This window comes from Toxorhynchites rutilus, chromosome 3, assembly GCF_029784135.1.
Source record: "Toxorhynchites rutilus septentrionalis strain SRP chromosome 3, ASM2978413v1, whole genome shotgun sequence".
Taxonomy (NCBI): domain Eukaryota; kingdom Metazoa; phylum Arthropoda; class Insecta; order Diptera; family Culicidae; genus Toxorhynchites; species Toxorhynchites rutilus.
This window is the reverse complement of record NC_073746.1, coordinates 263,930,926-263,945,451: the sequence shown is the minus strand read 5'-3', so window position 1 is coordinate 263,945,451 and position 14,526 is coordinate 263,930,926. Positions and strand designations below refer to the sequence as shown.

The 14,526-nt window shown below is 41.7% G+C and overlaps 2 protein-coding genes across 2 annotated transcripts; both read right to left on the bottom strand.

Annotated features, from left to right (window-relative positions):
• Window positions 1–4,805: 4,805 nt before the first annotated feature.
• On the bottom strand, window positions 4,806–6,036 carry LOC129779872 (astacin-like). Its single transcript, XM_055787615.1, has 5 exons — window positions 5,892–6,036; window positions 5,647–5,835; window positions 5,269–5,586; window positions 5,063–5,205; window positions 4,806–4,995 (listed from the first exon to the last, which is right to left on the bottom strand). The coding sequence occupies exons 1-5, from the start codon at window positions 6,034–6,036 to the stop codon at window positions 4,900–4,902; spliced, it is 891 nt and encodes a 296-aa protein (XP_055643590.1). The 3' UTR covers window positions 4,806–4,899.
• Window positions 6,037–8,526: 2,490 nt separating this feature from the next.
• On the bottom strand, window positions 8,527–9,756 carry LOC129779575 (astacin-like). Its single transcript, XM_055787134.1, has 5 exons — window positions 9,612–9,756; window positions 9,367–9,555; window positions 8,989–9,306; window positions 8,783–8,925; window positions 8,527–8,715 (listed from the first exon to the last, which is right to left on the bottom strand). The coding sequence occupies exons 1-5, from the start codon at window positions 9,754–9,756 to the stop codon at window positions 8,620–8,622; spliced, it is 891 nt and encodes a 296-aa protein (XP_055643109.1). The 3' UTR covers window positions 8,527–8,619.
• Window positions 9,757–14,526: the final 4,770 nt, after the last annotated feature.

The following is a 14,526-nucleotide window of genomic DNA, read 5'->3' as shown; positions in this document are numbered from 1 at the left end:
GTTGAATCCTACCGCCAAGTTCGAAACGAGTGTAGGAAGATAATCCGCAACGCAAAATCAAACAGCTGGGAGAAGTTTATCGACGGTGTGTCTAGCCTCGGCCGAGCTTTGGTAGCGGGTCAATGCCCTCTCAGGGAAGAGGAAATGCCAAGGAATTACTCTATCCATGGCGAACGGAAACATCACCGATCCCCCCACAGTTGCAAATGCCCTTGGGGATTATTTTCATTCGCTGTCGGCATTGAATGGCTATTCCGAGGACTTCGTAAGAAGAAACACAGTCACGACAACTTCGATATCTAATTTAGAAATCCCAGATCATGATCCTTATCCGCATCTAAATCAGCCATTCCACCTCCGTGAACTCACCCTGGCACTAGCCATTGCCAAGGGTAAATCAGCTGGACCTGACGAGGTTTGTTACCCGCTCTTAGACAAACTCACCTTAGCAGGTAAGGCGAAATTGTTGGAAATCTACAACCGGATATGGACCAAACGCGAATTCCCTCCAGAATGGTCTCATAGTCTGGTTGTTCCGATTAAAAAACCAGGCAAAACCGGACGCTCTCCCGACGACTACCGCCCCATATCACTTACCTGTTGTGCCTCTAAGATCATGGAGAGGATGGTTAACCGCCGACTGACCAAGCATCTATCCTACAACCGATTGCTAGACTTTCGGCAACACGCGTTTCGTCCAGGTTGCGGGACCAACACATGCCTAGGCACTCTGAGTCACGCCCTGGAGGAGGCAAAGGACAGAAAACCTTCACACCGAACTAGCTGCACTGGACATTGCCAAAGCGTATAATGGAGCCTGGATGCCAACTGTCTTGCAACAGCTGAACCGCTGGGGGATCGCTGGAAACACGTTACACTTCGGGAAGGACTTCCTGCGCCTCCGTTCTTTTCAAGTCATCATCGGAAACCAAAAATCGAAGATTTTTACAGAAGAAACTGGGGTTCCTCAAGGCTCCGTGCTAGCCGTGACAGTCTTTCTTGTGAAGATGAATGGTATCTTCGAGAACCTACCAAGAGGCATTCGAATCTTCGTTTATGCGGATGATGTTGTTCTAATGGTGATGGGCGCCTCCGTTAAACTTATTAGGCGAAAACTCGTTCAAGCCGTCTCGTGGGCTTCTTTAGCAGGTTTCCAACTGTCTCCCTCCAAGAGCGAATATACCCATATATGTAATTCCAATCACAAGATCATCGACACCCCGATTCGAATCAATGGTTTTAACATCCCCAGAAAAAAAACGATAAGGATCCTCGGGGTAACCATCGATCGGAAACTATCTTTCGGCCAGCACTGTGACAACGTTAAAAATGATTGCCGCAGCCGTATAAACCTGCTCAGATGTCTTGCTGGCCGGCACGCAAACACCAACCGAGACACAAGGCTGAATATTTGCGGCGCCATAGTAAACTCCCGTCTCACTTACGGCCTGGAGCTTACGATATTAGGGTTTCAAACCTTGCTGGATAAATTCGCTCCCACATACCATCGCGCCATCCGAATCACCTCCGGTCTTCTTCCGTCCACCCCAGCGGACGCAGCGTCTGTCGAGAGCGGCAAACTTCCATTCCGCTTCTTCTTGAAAAAAGTAGCATGCTACCGAGCAATTGGTTTCACAAACAAAACAGATGGGCCGAACGGGGAGGGTTTCCTCCTCGTCGAGGCTAACCGCCTCCTTCACGAAACGGCTGGCCAAGAGCTGCCACTGGTGTCAGGAATACATTGGAATGGAACCAGGGGCTGGGATCAGAAACGACTGAAAATAGATACGACAATTAAGGATAAATTTAAAGTAGGTTCTAATCCTGTGGTTGCCCGAAATATTGTTACAGAACTGTCAAACACTCGATACGCAAACCACACCATTCGTTACTCGGACGGCTCTAAAGCGCTAGGGAGAGTTGGAATAGGAGTGACGGGACCAGACCTCACTATTAATTACCGCCTCCCAGACATGTGCAATGTATTTTCAGCAGAGGCAGCAGCAGCATTCATCGCCGCGACCTACCCGTCGGACCGCCCAATACTGGTGCTATCTGACTCGGCCAGCGTGGTAATAACGCTGGATTCGGAAAGACCGACTCGCCCGTGGATACAAAAAACAATTAGTGACGCACGTCCGGACACATCATTTATGTGGATACCTCCAAATTGGAAGATACGTTGGGGCACCGTGATCAGAAAGTAATCTCCAGACTAAGGACTGGACATGCGGGATTCGCCTACAACATGGGCAAAAATAGGGGCGACTTCCGAATCCAGTGCGAGCTATGTCATGTCCACCAGTCAGTGGAACACGTCATATGCCAATGCCCCCAGTTTGAGGGCCCAAGAGCACTGTACGGGATCCCTGAAAGCATCAGGGAAGCCTTAGGGAACGACGCATCCACAATTTCAGCAGTGATAGTCTACTTAAAAGACATAAATATGTATAAGCAGACATAATCGAGGACCAAGCGAAGGTTAGGATAGAAGGAGATATACGACGAAGCGAGATAATTAGAAGGAAACGAAAGCGGAACCGGCAACAATGGACCAGGCACGGACAAGGACAACAAAAAGGGGGTAAAATAAACAACATGCTAAGGGATCCGGGATACGGTGTCCCTGGCGCTTGGGATGGCCCCATCAGGACCTTCCTTCGTATTGTCACATCAAAAGAGATGAACCAGCCTACGGCTGAAAGTCTCTATAATAAAGAATAAAAAAAAGGCCCGGCAGCTGACGAAAGTCCGCTTTGACGTAGGTTTGGTCGTCCATTACCAGGCAATGCGGCTTCGTCGGCTTTTCGGTGTACAGCTTCCGGGCTCGCGTCTTCCCCACCATGTTTTGCCTTTCGTCGCGGTTAGGAGCCTTCTGAACCTTGTATGTACGCAGGCCCTCCCGCTGCTTGGTCCGCTGGACGAATGGACTTGACAAATTCAGCTTATTGGCGACATCCCGGACCGAACTTCTCGGATCGCGTCTAAACTGCTTAACTACACGCTTGTGATCTTTTTCACTGACGGAGCATCCATTTTTGCCGTTCTTCACCTTCCGGTCGATGGTTAGGTTCTCGAAGTATCGTTTTAGTACTCTGCTGACCGTGGATTGGACGATTCCCAGCATCTTACCGATGTCCCGATGTGACAACTCCGGATTCTCGAAATGAGTGCACAGGATTAATTCACGACGCTCTTTTTCGTTCGACGACATTTTTCAAATTTACGAAAAATTGACAGTGAAGCATGACCAACGTGATCTATACACTCTTATCTGATTATAAGCGAAAGCTGAAGATATAATTCCTAAAAATTAAATTTCTACAGCGTTTTTTCCGTGATGCAATTTGATGTGACACACCCTTTATACATACATGGTCCACTCTGACTGAACTAAATGAAGCATTTTTTAAGAGTTGGTTCATTATGATTGAACAATCTCGAAATATTTTTCAATCAATTAACATTTGTGAGTCAAAGTGTGCCATTCCGCTATGAAAATTAGAGCGAGAAGGATTGTGAGTTTGGAACTGCATATACATTTGTTTGCGTTCAGCATAATACTCTCTGCCATCTACTGCTGGCATAAATATCATTGCATGGCAAACATGTTAAGCATAAACTTACCATTTTCAATCATCTTAGACAGTATTCGTCAATAGAATCGTCAAATTTGAATTCATTGTCACCGCTACAGCCTAAATCGCACTCTAAACTGCTTAACTACACGCTTGTGATCTTTTTCACTGACGGAGCATCCATTTTTGCCGTTCTTCACCTTCCGGTCGATGGTTAGGTTCTCGAAGTATCGTTTTAGTACTCTGCTGACCGTGGATTGGACGATTCCCAGCATCTTACCGATGTCCCGATGTGACAACTCCGGATTCTCGAAATGAGTGCACAGGATTAATTCACGACGCTCTTTTTCGTTCGACGACATTTTTCCAAATTTACGAAAAATTGACAGTGAAGCATGACCAACGTGATCTATACACTCTTATCTGATTATAAGCGAAAGCTGAAGATATAATTCCTAAAAATTAAATTTCTACAGCGTTTTTTCCGTGATGCAATTTGATGTGACACACCCTTTATACATACATGGTCCACTCTGACTGAACTAAATGAAGCATTTTTTAAGAGTTGGTTCACTATGATTGAATAATCTCGAAATATTTTTCAATCAATTAACATTTGTGAGTCAAAGTGTGCCATTCCGCTATGAAAATTAGAGCGAGAAGGATTGTGAGTTTGGAACTGCATAAACATTTGTTTGCGTTCAGCATAATACTCTCTGCCATCTACTGCTGGCATAAATATCATTGCATGGCAAACATGTTAAGCATAAACTTCCCATTTTCAATCATCTTAGACAGTATTCGTCAATAGAATCGTCAAATTTGAATTCATTGTCACCGCTACAGCCTAAATCGCACTCTGAAATAGTACATTTTGCGATCATTCACACTGAAGACCAGCATTTTTCACTGATCCGTTCAGTCGGAGTGGAACAAGTTTACTTTTTAATATACTCAGAATGTGCACACCTCACACTAACGGGTTCAAGTACATTTCGACAAGGAACCTATTAGCTTCAATAAAAAGTTTTGTTGGTTTGAATTCGGCGATCGGAAATTGTGTAAATTCAATATACAAATGATTGTCACATGGTCCACTCTGTCTGTACAGGCTAAAGAGCCATTTGTAGTGTTCATGGTTTGTTAGAATATAATTAAAGATGTTTTAGTATGAAGTCATCCAGGAGTGTTTTTTTTTCTATAATTTAAACAGTAATACAAGTGAAGATTCTGCGAAATATGTTTTATTTGAGAGTTTATCATAGGGAAATTGAACTGTAAAACCTACAAAGCCGGATATAGGATTAACATCCAAGGATGTCTATCCAGACAGAGCGTTACAATACATCTTCTTGACCCTTGTAATGTCACTTGCTGACATACCGACCTCATTGCCGAAATCTTTGTTCCAGGGTTTCTGAAAAAATGTTAAACGTCGTTAACCATTATCATCCCATAAGTTTAGCTAAACAACAGGTACGTACTTTATTTACGAATACCGGCTTGTTGGAGCTGGCTGCTGCTGCATATCTCGAATAATGCATCACACTTCCATAGTCGTACGAAAGGCCGAACAATTCAACCTGTGGGTATTGCATCTTTTCGTAATTGGCAGCCCAGAAAGTAGCTGGAAATCGATATATGAATCAATGATCTGATATCCGTAGTAGAAGAGAAAAAGAAATCTTACTTGTGTTGTATTCTGGTAATAATGCGCTTCTGTCAATTAGGAGATATTCATCACGATCAGGACGAATATGCTCGTGATAAAGTCCAAGAGCATGCAAAATTTCATGGGTTACGGTACCAGTTGTCATACAACCGGGAGTCTGCAAATTCACATTGTTATATTGTTGATAGTCACTCCTTCCAACATACGACCAACAACCAGATGCACTGTTATCGATAGGTAAACATATTTGACCATTTTGGCAATCAACGAAACGGATACATGTTTGAGCAGAAATGTTACTCAAAGCTTTCTTGATGATAGCTATCTCATCAGCAGCTGAAGGAATAAGAATAATTAGATTTTTTAAAGTTTCCATTATTGATGTTAGACACTTACTGAACTTTCCAGTTATTTTGAATGGAACAACACCATTAGGCCATCTTACGTTCGGATTGTTGTCTGAACGTATGGCATTCTCTTCCAGTTCAGGTCTCAGCATAATATCGCCTTGGAAATAGATGCCCATGCCTTGCTCGAACGGGAATGTCTTGTTCACGCTTCGTTTATAATGGCGCATACGACGACCTGGAATGATATAGAACTCTCAAAATATGATAAAAACTCAAAATTGTCTTTCTTACCAACTTCATCGTGAGGCCGAATGGCAAAATGACGATCTCCACGCTTATGCCCTTTCCGTATTGGAACCCGGAACCGTCCTCTTCGAGCAGTCACAATGCCGCAGAGCAGCACGGTTAGTATTGCCAAACGAATCCAGCCGTTCATCGTTCCAATCTGATAGCAATTACTGCTGAGACAGTCTTTTTTATATTTCTTCTGACAACAAGACAAATTGTGAGCAACAATACATTTCCTTGGTTGTTTACCGAATGGTCGAATATTCTGGGACCGAGAAGAAAACAGATAGTTCATTGTTCAAAAGTTGGAAAAGGTTGCCGCCCATCATTATCGGCTACTAGTTGCGCTAACAAACGAATCATATTTATTTTTTCAAAATAGACAGGACTGAAAATAAATTCGTTCGAAAATATCGTTTTGAGAATCGCAGTGATGAATGTAAAATCCAGTTTTGAAACAATGCTTTCAATATACTGATGAATGAGTACCTTTTGTATGTTGTAATCATTAGACAATTGTTCAGTTAATAGTTTTATATTGGGTGTCCAACTTAATTCGTTCATGCAAAACATGCATGAAATACAAACTAATTTGAATAATAAAATGCAATAATACATTATTCAAAGTATTGCCGTAATCTATCATTGTAATCATTGTAAAGGGTGTGTCACATCAAATTGCATCACGGAAAAAACGCTGTAGAAATTTAATTTTTAGGAATTATATCTTCAGCTTTCGCTTATAATCAGATAAGAGTGTATAGATCACGTTGGCCATGCTTCACTGTCAATTTTTCGTAAATTTGGAAAAATGTCGTCGAACGAAAAAGAGCGTCGTGAATTAATCCTGCGCACTCATTTCGAGAATCCGGAGTTGTCACATCGGGACATCGGTAAGATGCTGGGAATCGTCCAATCCACGGTCAGCAGAGTACTAAAACGATACTTCGAGAACCTAACCATCGACCGGAAGGTGAAGAACGGCAAAAATGGATGCTCCGTCAGTGAAAAAGATCACAAGCGCGTAGTTAAGCAGTTTAGACGTGATCCGAGAAGTTCGGTCCGGGATGTCGCCAATAAGCTGAATTTGTCAAGTTCATTCGTCCAGCGGACCAAGGAGGCTCCTAACCGCGACGAAAGGCAAAACATAGTGGGGAAGACGCGAGCCCGGAAGCTGTACACCGAAATGCTGACGAAGTCGCATTGCTTGGTGATGGACGACGAAACCTACGTCAAAGCGGACTTTCGTCAGCTGCCGGGCCTGTTGTTCTTCTCCGCAGAGGACAAATTCAGCGTTTCGGAGGAGATTCGCAAGCAGAAACTATCCAAGTTTACCAAAAAAGTACATGGTGTGGCAAGCGATCTGCTCTTGCGGAAAGCGGAGCGCCCCCTTCGTGATGACCGGCACGGTAAACGGGCAGGATTACCTTAAGGAGTGCCTACAAAAGCGCTTACTACCACTATTGAAGCAGCACGAGGGCCTGACCATCTTCTGGCCGGATCTCGCTTCGTGCCACTATTCAAAGGACGTGTTGGAGTGGTACGAAGCCAACGGGGTCACCTTCGTGCCAAAGATAATGAACCCACCCAACGTGCCGGAGCTTCGCCCAATAGAGAAATATTGGGCGATTATGAAGCAGGCCCTCCGGAAGAACCCAAAAGTTGTCAAATCGGAGGCGGACTTCAAGAGAAAATGGATTTCTGTTCAAAAAAAACTACAACCTGACGTTGTACAGAACCTTATGGACGGGGTAAAGAGGAAGGTGCGAGCATACGGGCTTGGGCTCGAAGTATGAATAAAAAGAAAATGCCAAAAGTTGTTTAATAGTTTTTATTTTACTGTCTAAAATTTTCAATCGGATCGGTCTACTGGGCGAATTTCTATAGCGTTTTTTCCGTGATGCAATTTGATGTGACACACCCTTTATACATACATGGTCCACTCTGACTGAACTAAATGAAGCATTTTTTAAGAGTTGGTTCACTATGATTGAACAATCTCGAAATATTTTTCAATTAATTAACATTTGTGAGTCAAAGTGTGCCATTCCGCTATGAAAATTAGAGCGAGAAGGATTGTGAGTTTGGAACTGCATAAACATTTGTTTGCGTTCAGCATAATACTCTCTGCCATCTACTGCTGGCATAAATATCATTGCATGGCAAACATGTTAAGCATAAACTTCCCATTTTCAATCATCTTAGACAGTATTCGTCAATAGAATCGTCAAATTTGAATTCATTGTCACCGCTACAGCCTAAATCGCACTCTGAAATAGTACATTTTGCAATCATTCACACTGAAGACCAGCATTTTTCACTGATCCGTTCAGTCGGAGTGGAACAAGTTTACTTTTTAATATACTCAGAATGTGCACACCTCACACTAACGGGTTCAAGTACATTTCGACAAGGAACCTATTAGCTTCAATAAAAAGTTTTGTTGGTTTGAATTCGGCGATCGGAAATTGTTTAAATTCAATATACAAATGATTGTCACATGGTCCACTCTGTCTGTATAGGCTATAGAGCCATTTGTAGTGTTCATGGTTTGTTAGAATATAATTAAAGATGTTTTAGTATGAAGTCATCCAGGAGTGTTTTTTTTCTATAATTTAAACAGTAATACAAGTGAAGATTCTGCGAAATATGTTTTATTTGAGAGTTTATCATAGGGAAATTGAACTGTAAAACCTACAAAGCCGGATATAGGATTAACATCCAAGGCTGTCTATCCAGACAGAGCGTTACAATACATCTTCTTGACCCTTGTAATGTCACTTGCTGACATACCGACCTCATTGCCGAAATCTTTGTTCCAGGGTTTCTGAAAAAATGTTAAACGTCGTTAACCATTATCATCCCATAAGTTTAGCTAAACAACAGGTACGTACTTTATTTACGAATACCGGCTTGTTGGAGCTGGCTGCTGCTGCATATCTCGAATAATGCATCACACTTCCATAGTCGTACGAAAGGCCGAACAATTCAACCTGTGGGTATTGCATCTTTTCGTAATTGGCAGCCCAGAAAGTAGCTGGAAATCGATATATGAATCAATGATCTGATATCCGTAGTAGAAGAGAAAAAGAAATCTTACTTGTGTTGTATTCTGGTAACAATGCGCTTCTGTCAATTAGGAGATATTCATCACGATCAGGACGAATATGCTCGTGATAAAGTCCAAGAGCATGCAAAATTTCATGGGTTACGGTACCAGTTGTCATACAACCGGGAGTCTGCAAATTCACATTGTTATATTGTTGATAGTCACTCCTTCCAACATACGACCAACAACCAGATGCACTGTTATCGATAGGTAAACATATTTGACCATTTTGGCAATCAACGAAACGGATACATGTTTGAGCAGAAATGTTACTCAAAGCTTTCTTGATGATAGCTATTTCATCAGCAGCTGAAGGAATAAGATTAATTAGATTTTTTAAAGTTTCCATTATTGATGTTAGACACTTACTGAACTTTCCAGTTATTTTGAATGGAACAACACCATTAGGCCATCTTACGTTCGGATTGTTGTCTGAACGTATGGCATTCTCTTCCAGTTCAGGTCTCAGCATAATATCGCCTTGGAAATAGATGCCCATGCCTTGCTCGAACGGGAATGTCTTGTTCACGCTTCGTTTATAATGGCGCATACGACGACCTGGAATGATATAGAACTCTCAAAATATGATAAAAACTCAAAATTGTCTTTCTTACCAACTTCATCGTGAGGCCGAATGGCAAAATGACGATCTCCACGCTTATGCCCTTTCCGTATTGGAACCCGGAACCGTCCTCTTCGAGCAGTCACAATGCCGCAGAGCAGCACGGTTAGTATTGCCAAACGAATCCAGCCGTTCATCGTTCCAATCTGATAGCAATTACTGCTGAGACAGTCTTTTTTATATTTTTTTCTGACAACAAGACAAATTGTGAGCAACAATACATTTCCTTGGTTGTTTACCGAATGGTCGAATATTCTGGGACCGAGAAGAAAACAGATAGTTCATTGTTCAAAAGTTGGAAAAGGTTGCCGCCCATCATTATCGGCTACTAGTTGCGCTAACAAACGAATCATATTTATTTTTTCAAAATAGACAGGACTGAAAATAAATTCGTTCGAAAATATCGTTTTGAGAATCGCAGTGATGAATGTAAAATCCAGTTTTGAAACAATGCTTTCAATGTACTGATGAATGAGTACCTTTTGTATGTTGTAATCATTAGACAATTGTTCAGTTAATAGTTTTATATTGGGTGTCCAACTTAATTCGTTCATGCAAAACATGCATGAAATACAAACTAATTTGAATAATAAAATGCAATAATACATTATTCAAAGTATTGCCGTAATCTATCATTGTAATCATTGTAAAGGGTGTGTCACATCAAATTGCATCACGGAAAAAACGCTGTAGAAATTTAATTTTTAGGAATTATATCTTCAGCTTTCGCTTATAATCAGATAAGAGTGTATAGATCACGTTGGCCATGCTTCACTGTCAATTTTTCGTAAATTTGGAAAAATGTCGTCGAACGAAAAAGAGCGTCGTGAATTAATCCTGCGCACTCATTTCGAGAATCCGGAGTTGTCACATCGGGACATCGGTAAGATGCTGGGAATCGTCCAATCCACGGTCAGCAGAGTACTAAAACGATACTTCGAGAACCTAACCATCGACCGGAAGGTGAAGAACGGCAAAAATGGATGCTCCGTCAGTGAAAAAGATCACAAGCGCGTAGTTAAGCAGTTTAGACGTGATCCGAGAAGTTCGGTCCGGGATGTCGCCAATAAGCTGAATTTGTCAAGTTCATTCGTCCAGCGGACCAAGCAGCGGGAGGGCCTGCGTACATACAAGGTTCAGAAGGCTCCTAACCGCGACGAAAGGCAAAACATAGTGGGGAAGACGCGAGCCCGGAAGCTGTACACCGAAATGCTGACGAAGCCGCATTGCCTGGTGATGGACGACGAAACCTACGTCAAAGCGGACTTTCGTCAGCTGTCGGGCCTGTTGTTCTTCTCCGCAGAGGACAAATTCAGCGTTCCGGAGGAGATTCGCAAGCAGAAACTATCCAAGTTTACCAAAAAGTACATGGTGTGGCAAGCGATCTGCTCTTGCGGAAAGCGGAGCGCCCCCTTCGTGATGACCGGCACGGTAAACGGGCAGGATTACCTTAAGGAGTGCCTACAAAAGCGCTTACTACCACTATTGAAGCAGCACGAGGGCCTGACCATCTTCTGGCCAGATCTCGCTTCGTGCCACTATTCAAAGGACGTGTTGGAGTGGTACGAAGCCAACGGGGTCACCTTCGTGCCAAAGATAATGAACCCACCCAACGTGCCGGAGCTTCGCCCAATAGAGAAATATTGGGCGATTATGAAGCAGGCCCTCCGGAAGAACCCAAAAGTTGTCAAATCGGAGGCGGACTTCAAGAGAAAATGGATTTCTGTTCAAAAAAAACTACAACCTGACGTTGTACAGAACCTTATGGACGGGGTAAAGAGGAAGGTGCGAGCATACGGACTTGGGCTCGAAGTATGAATAAAAAGAAAATGCCAAAAGTTGTTTAATAGTTTTTATTTTACTGTCTAAAATTTTCAATCGGATCGGTCTACTGGGCGAATTTCTATAGCGTTTTTTCCGTGATGCAATTTGATGTGACACACCCTTCATACATGGTCCACTCTGACTGAACTAAATGAAGCATTTTTTAAGAGTTGGTTCACTATGATTGAACAATCTCGAAATATTTTTCAATCAATTAACATTTGTGAGTCAAAGTGTGCCATTCCGCTATGAAAATTAGAGCGAGAAGGATTGTGAGTTTGGAACTGCATAAACATTTGTTTGCGTTCAGCATAATACTCTCTGCCATCTACTGCTGGCATAAATATCATTGCATGGCAAACATGTTAAGCATAAACTTCCCATTTTCAATCATCTTAGACAGTATTCGTCAATAGAACCGTCAAATTTGAATTCATTGTCACCGCTACAGCCTAAATCGCACTCTGAAATAGTACATTTTGCGATCATTCACACTGAAGACCAGCATTTTTCACTGATCCGTTCAGTCGGAGTGGAACAAGTTTACTTTTTAATATACTCAGAATGTGCACACCTCACACTAACGGGTTCAAGTACATTTCGACAAGGAACCTATTAGCTTCAATAAAAAGTTTTGTTGGTTTGAATTCGGCGATCGGAAATTGTGTAAATTCAATATACAAATGATTGTCACATGGTCCACTCTGTCTGTATAGGCTATAGAGCCATTTGTAGTGTTCATGGTTTGTTAGAATATAATTAAAGATGTTTTAGTATGAAGTCATCCAGGAGTGTTTTTTTTCTATAATTTAAACAGTAATACAAGTGAAGATTCTGCGAAATATGTTTTATTTGAGAGTTTATCATAGGGAAATTGGACTGTAAAACCTACAAAGCCGGATATAAGATCAACATCCAAGGCTGTCTATCCAGACAGAGCGTTACAATACATCTTCTTGACCCTTGTAATGTCACTTGCTGACATACCGACCTCATTGCCGAAATCTTTGTTCCAGGGTTTCTGAAAAAATGTTAAACGTCGTTAACCATTATCATCCCATAAGTTTAGCTAAACAACAGGTACGTACTTTATTTACGAATACCGGCTTGTTGGAGCTGGCTGCTGCTGCATATCTCGAATAATGCATCACACTTCCATAGTCGTACGAAAGGCCGAACAATTCAACCTGTGGGTATTGCATCTTTTCGTAATTGGCAGCCCAGAAAGTAGCTGGAAATCGATATATGAATCAATGATCTGATATCCGTAGTAGAAGAGAAAAAGAAATCTTACTTGTGTTGTATTCTGGTAACAATGCGCTTCTGTCAATTAGGAGATATTCATCACGATCAGGACGAATATGCTCGTGATAAAGTCCAAGAGCATGCAAAATTTCATGGGTTACGGTACCAGTTGTCATACAACCGGGAGTCTGCAAATTCACATTGTTATATTGTTGATAGTCACTCCTTCCAACATACGACCAACAACCAGATGCACTGTTATCGATAGGTAAACATATTTGACCATTTTGGCAATCAACGAAACGGATACATGTTTGAGCAGAAATGTTACTCAAAGCTTTCTTGATGATAGCTATCTCATTAGCAGCTGAAGGAATAGGAATAATTAGATTTTTTAAAGTTTCCATTATTGATGTTAGACACTTACTGAACTTTCCAGTTATTTTGAATGGAACAACACCATTAGGCCATCTTACGTTCGGATTATTGTCTGAACGTATGGCATTCTCTTCCAGTTCAGGTCTCAGCATAATATCGCCTTGGAAATAGATGCCCATGCCTTGCTCGAACGGGAATGTCTTGTTCACGCTTCGTTTATAATAGCGCATACGACGACCTGGAATGATATAGAACTCTCAAAATATGATAAAAACTCAAAATTGTCTTTCTAACCAACTTCATCGTGAGGCCGAATGGCAAAATGACGATCTCCACGCTTATGCCCTTTCCGTATTGGAACCCGGAACCGTCCTCTCCGAGCAGTCACAATGCCGCAGAGCAGCACGGTTAGTATTGCCAAACGAATCCAGCCGTTCATCGTTCCAATCTGATAGCAATTACTGCTGAGACAGTCTTTTTTATATTTCTTCTGGCAACAAGACAAATTGTGAGCAACAATACATTTCCTTGGTTGTTTACCGAATGGTCGAATATTCGGGGACCGAGAAGAAAACAGATAGTTCATTGTTCAAAAGTTGGAAAAGGTTTGCCGCCGTAGCTAGCGCCATTAGCTAACAAACCAATCATATTAATTTTTTCGAAATAGATAGAAACAACGTTTTGAGAATAGCAGCGATGAATACAACAACCAACAACTTTGAAACAATGCTTCCAATGCGCTGATGAGTGGGTACCTTTTGTATGTTGTACTAAGTGTGAACTATTGTTAAGTTAATAGTTTTATATTGGGTGTCCAACTTAATTCGTTCCGTTGTTTTGCATGAAAAACGAATTAATTTGAATAATAAAATGCATTAATACATTACTCAAAGTATTGCCGAACGCTAACTTTTTTCTGTCCAGTTACGGATCCCGTCGCGAAAGATGCGTTTACTTTTGAAGCTACAAATCACCCGGCCCATTTTTGATATCCTGTCTGGAGTAAGGCGTATTCCATTCAAAGCGTTTTGCGTTTATTGAAACAAATTGTAGTCGGAAAAGACAAGGTCTGGGCTTTAAGGCAAGTGAACCAAAATTTCCTATCAGTCATTTTCCAAATAGTTTTTAACTCGAACAGCAACATGAGGCCGAGCCTTGTTATGATGAAATATTATCGACTGGTCGCATATTCTAGAGTTTTAAGGCAAAATAAGATTGACAGCGAAAGAAAACATGTTGGCTTAGCTGAAGTCGTCCGTATTCAACTTCAGGAAAAAATATTAAATAAAGGACGAACTTTATTTGTAGACAACTTCCACATGCCCTTGCAATATTCTTTTAAATTTTAAGACGCACGTACGTACGCATGTTTTAATTTTAAGACGCACTGACACATGCCTGTATAATATAATATGGATTCCGTAAGGAATAGTAGCGCAAACCATCAGAAATATAAATTA

What these genes read in the sequence shown, in the direction of transcription:
- LOC129779872 (XM_055787615.1), bottom strand. Translation starts at nt 6,036, where the DNA reads ATGAACGGCTGGATTCGTTTGGCAATACTAACCGTGCTGCTCTGCGGC. An exon ending in CAAAATAACTGGAAAGTTCA is followed by an intron (nt 5,587 to 5,646) that starts GTAAGTGTCTAA and finishes TTATTCCTTCAG; the next exon opens with CTGCTGATGAGATAGCTATC. An exon ending in AGCCGGTATTCGTAAATAAA is followed by an intron (nt 4,996 to 5,062) that starts GTACGTACCTGT and finishes ACATTTTTTCAG; the next exon opens with AAACCCTGGAACAAAGATTT.
- LOC129779575 (XM_055787134.1), bottom strand. Translation starts at nt 9,756, where the DNA reads ATGAACGGCTGGATTCGTTTGGCAATACTAACCGTGCTGCTCTGCGGC. An exon ending in TCGGCCTCACGATGAAGTTG is followed by an intron (nt 9,556 to 9,611) that starts GTAAGAAAGACA and finishes ATATCATTCCAG; the next exon opens with GTCGTCGTATGCGCCATTAT. An exon ending in CAAAATAACTGGAAAGTTCA is followed by an intron (nt 9,307 to 9,366) that starts GTAAGTGTCTAA and finishes TTATTCCTTCAG; the next exon opens with CTGCTGATGAAATAGCTATC.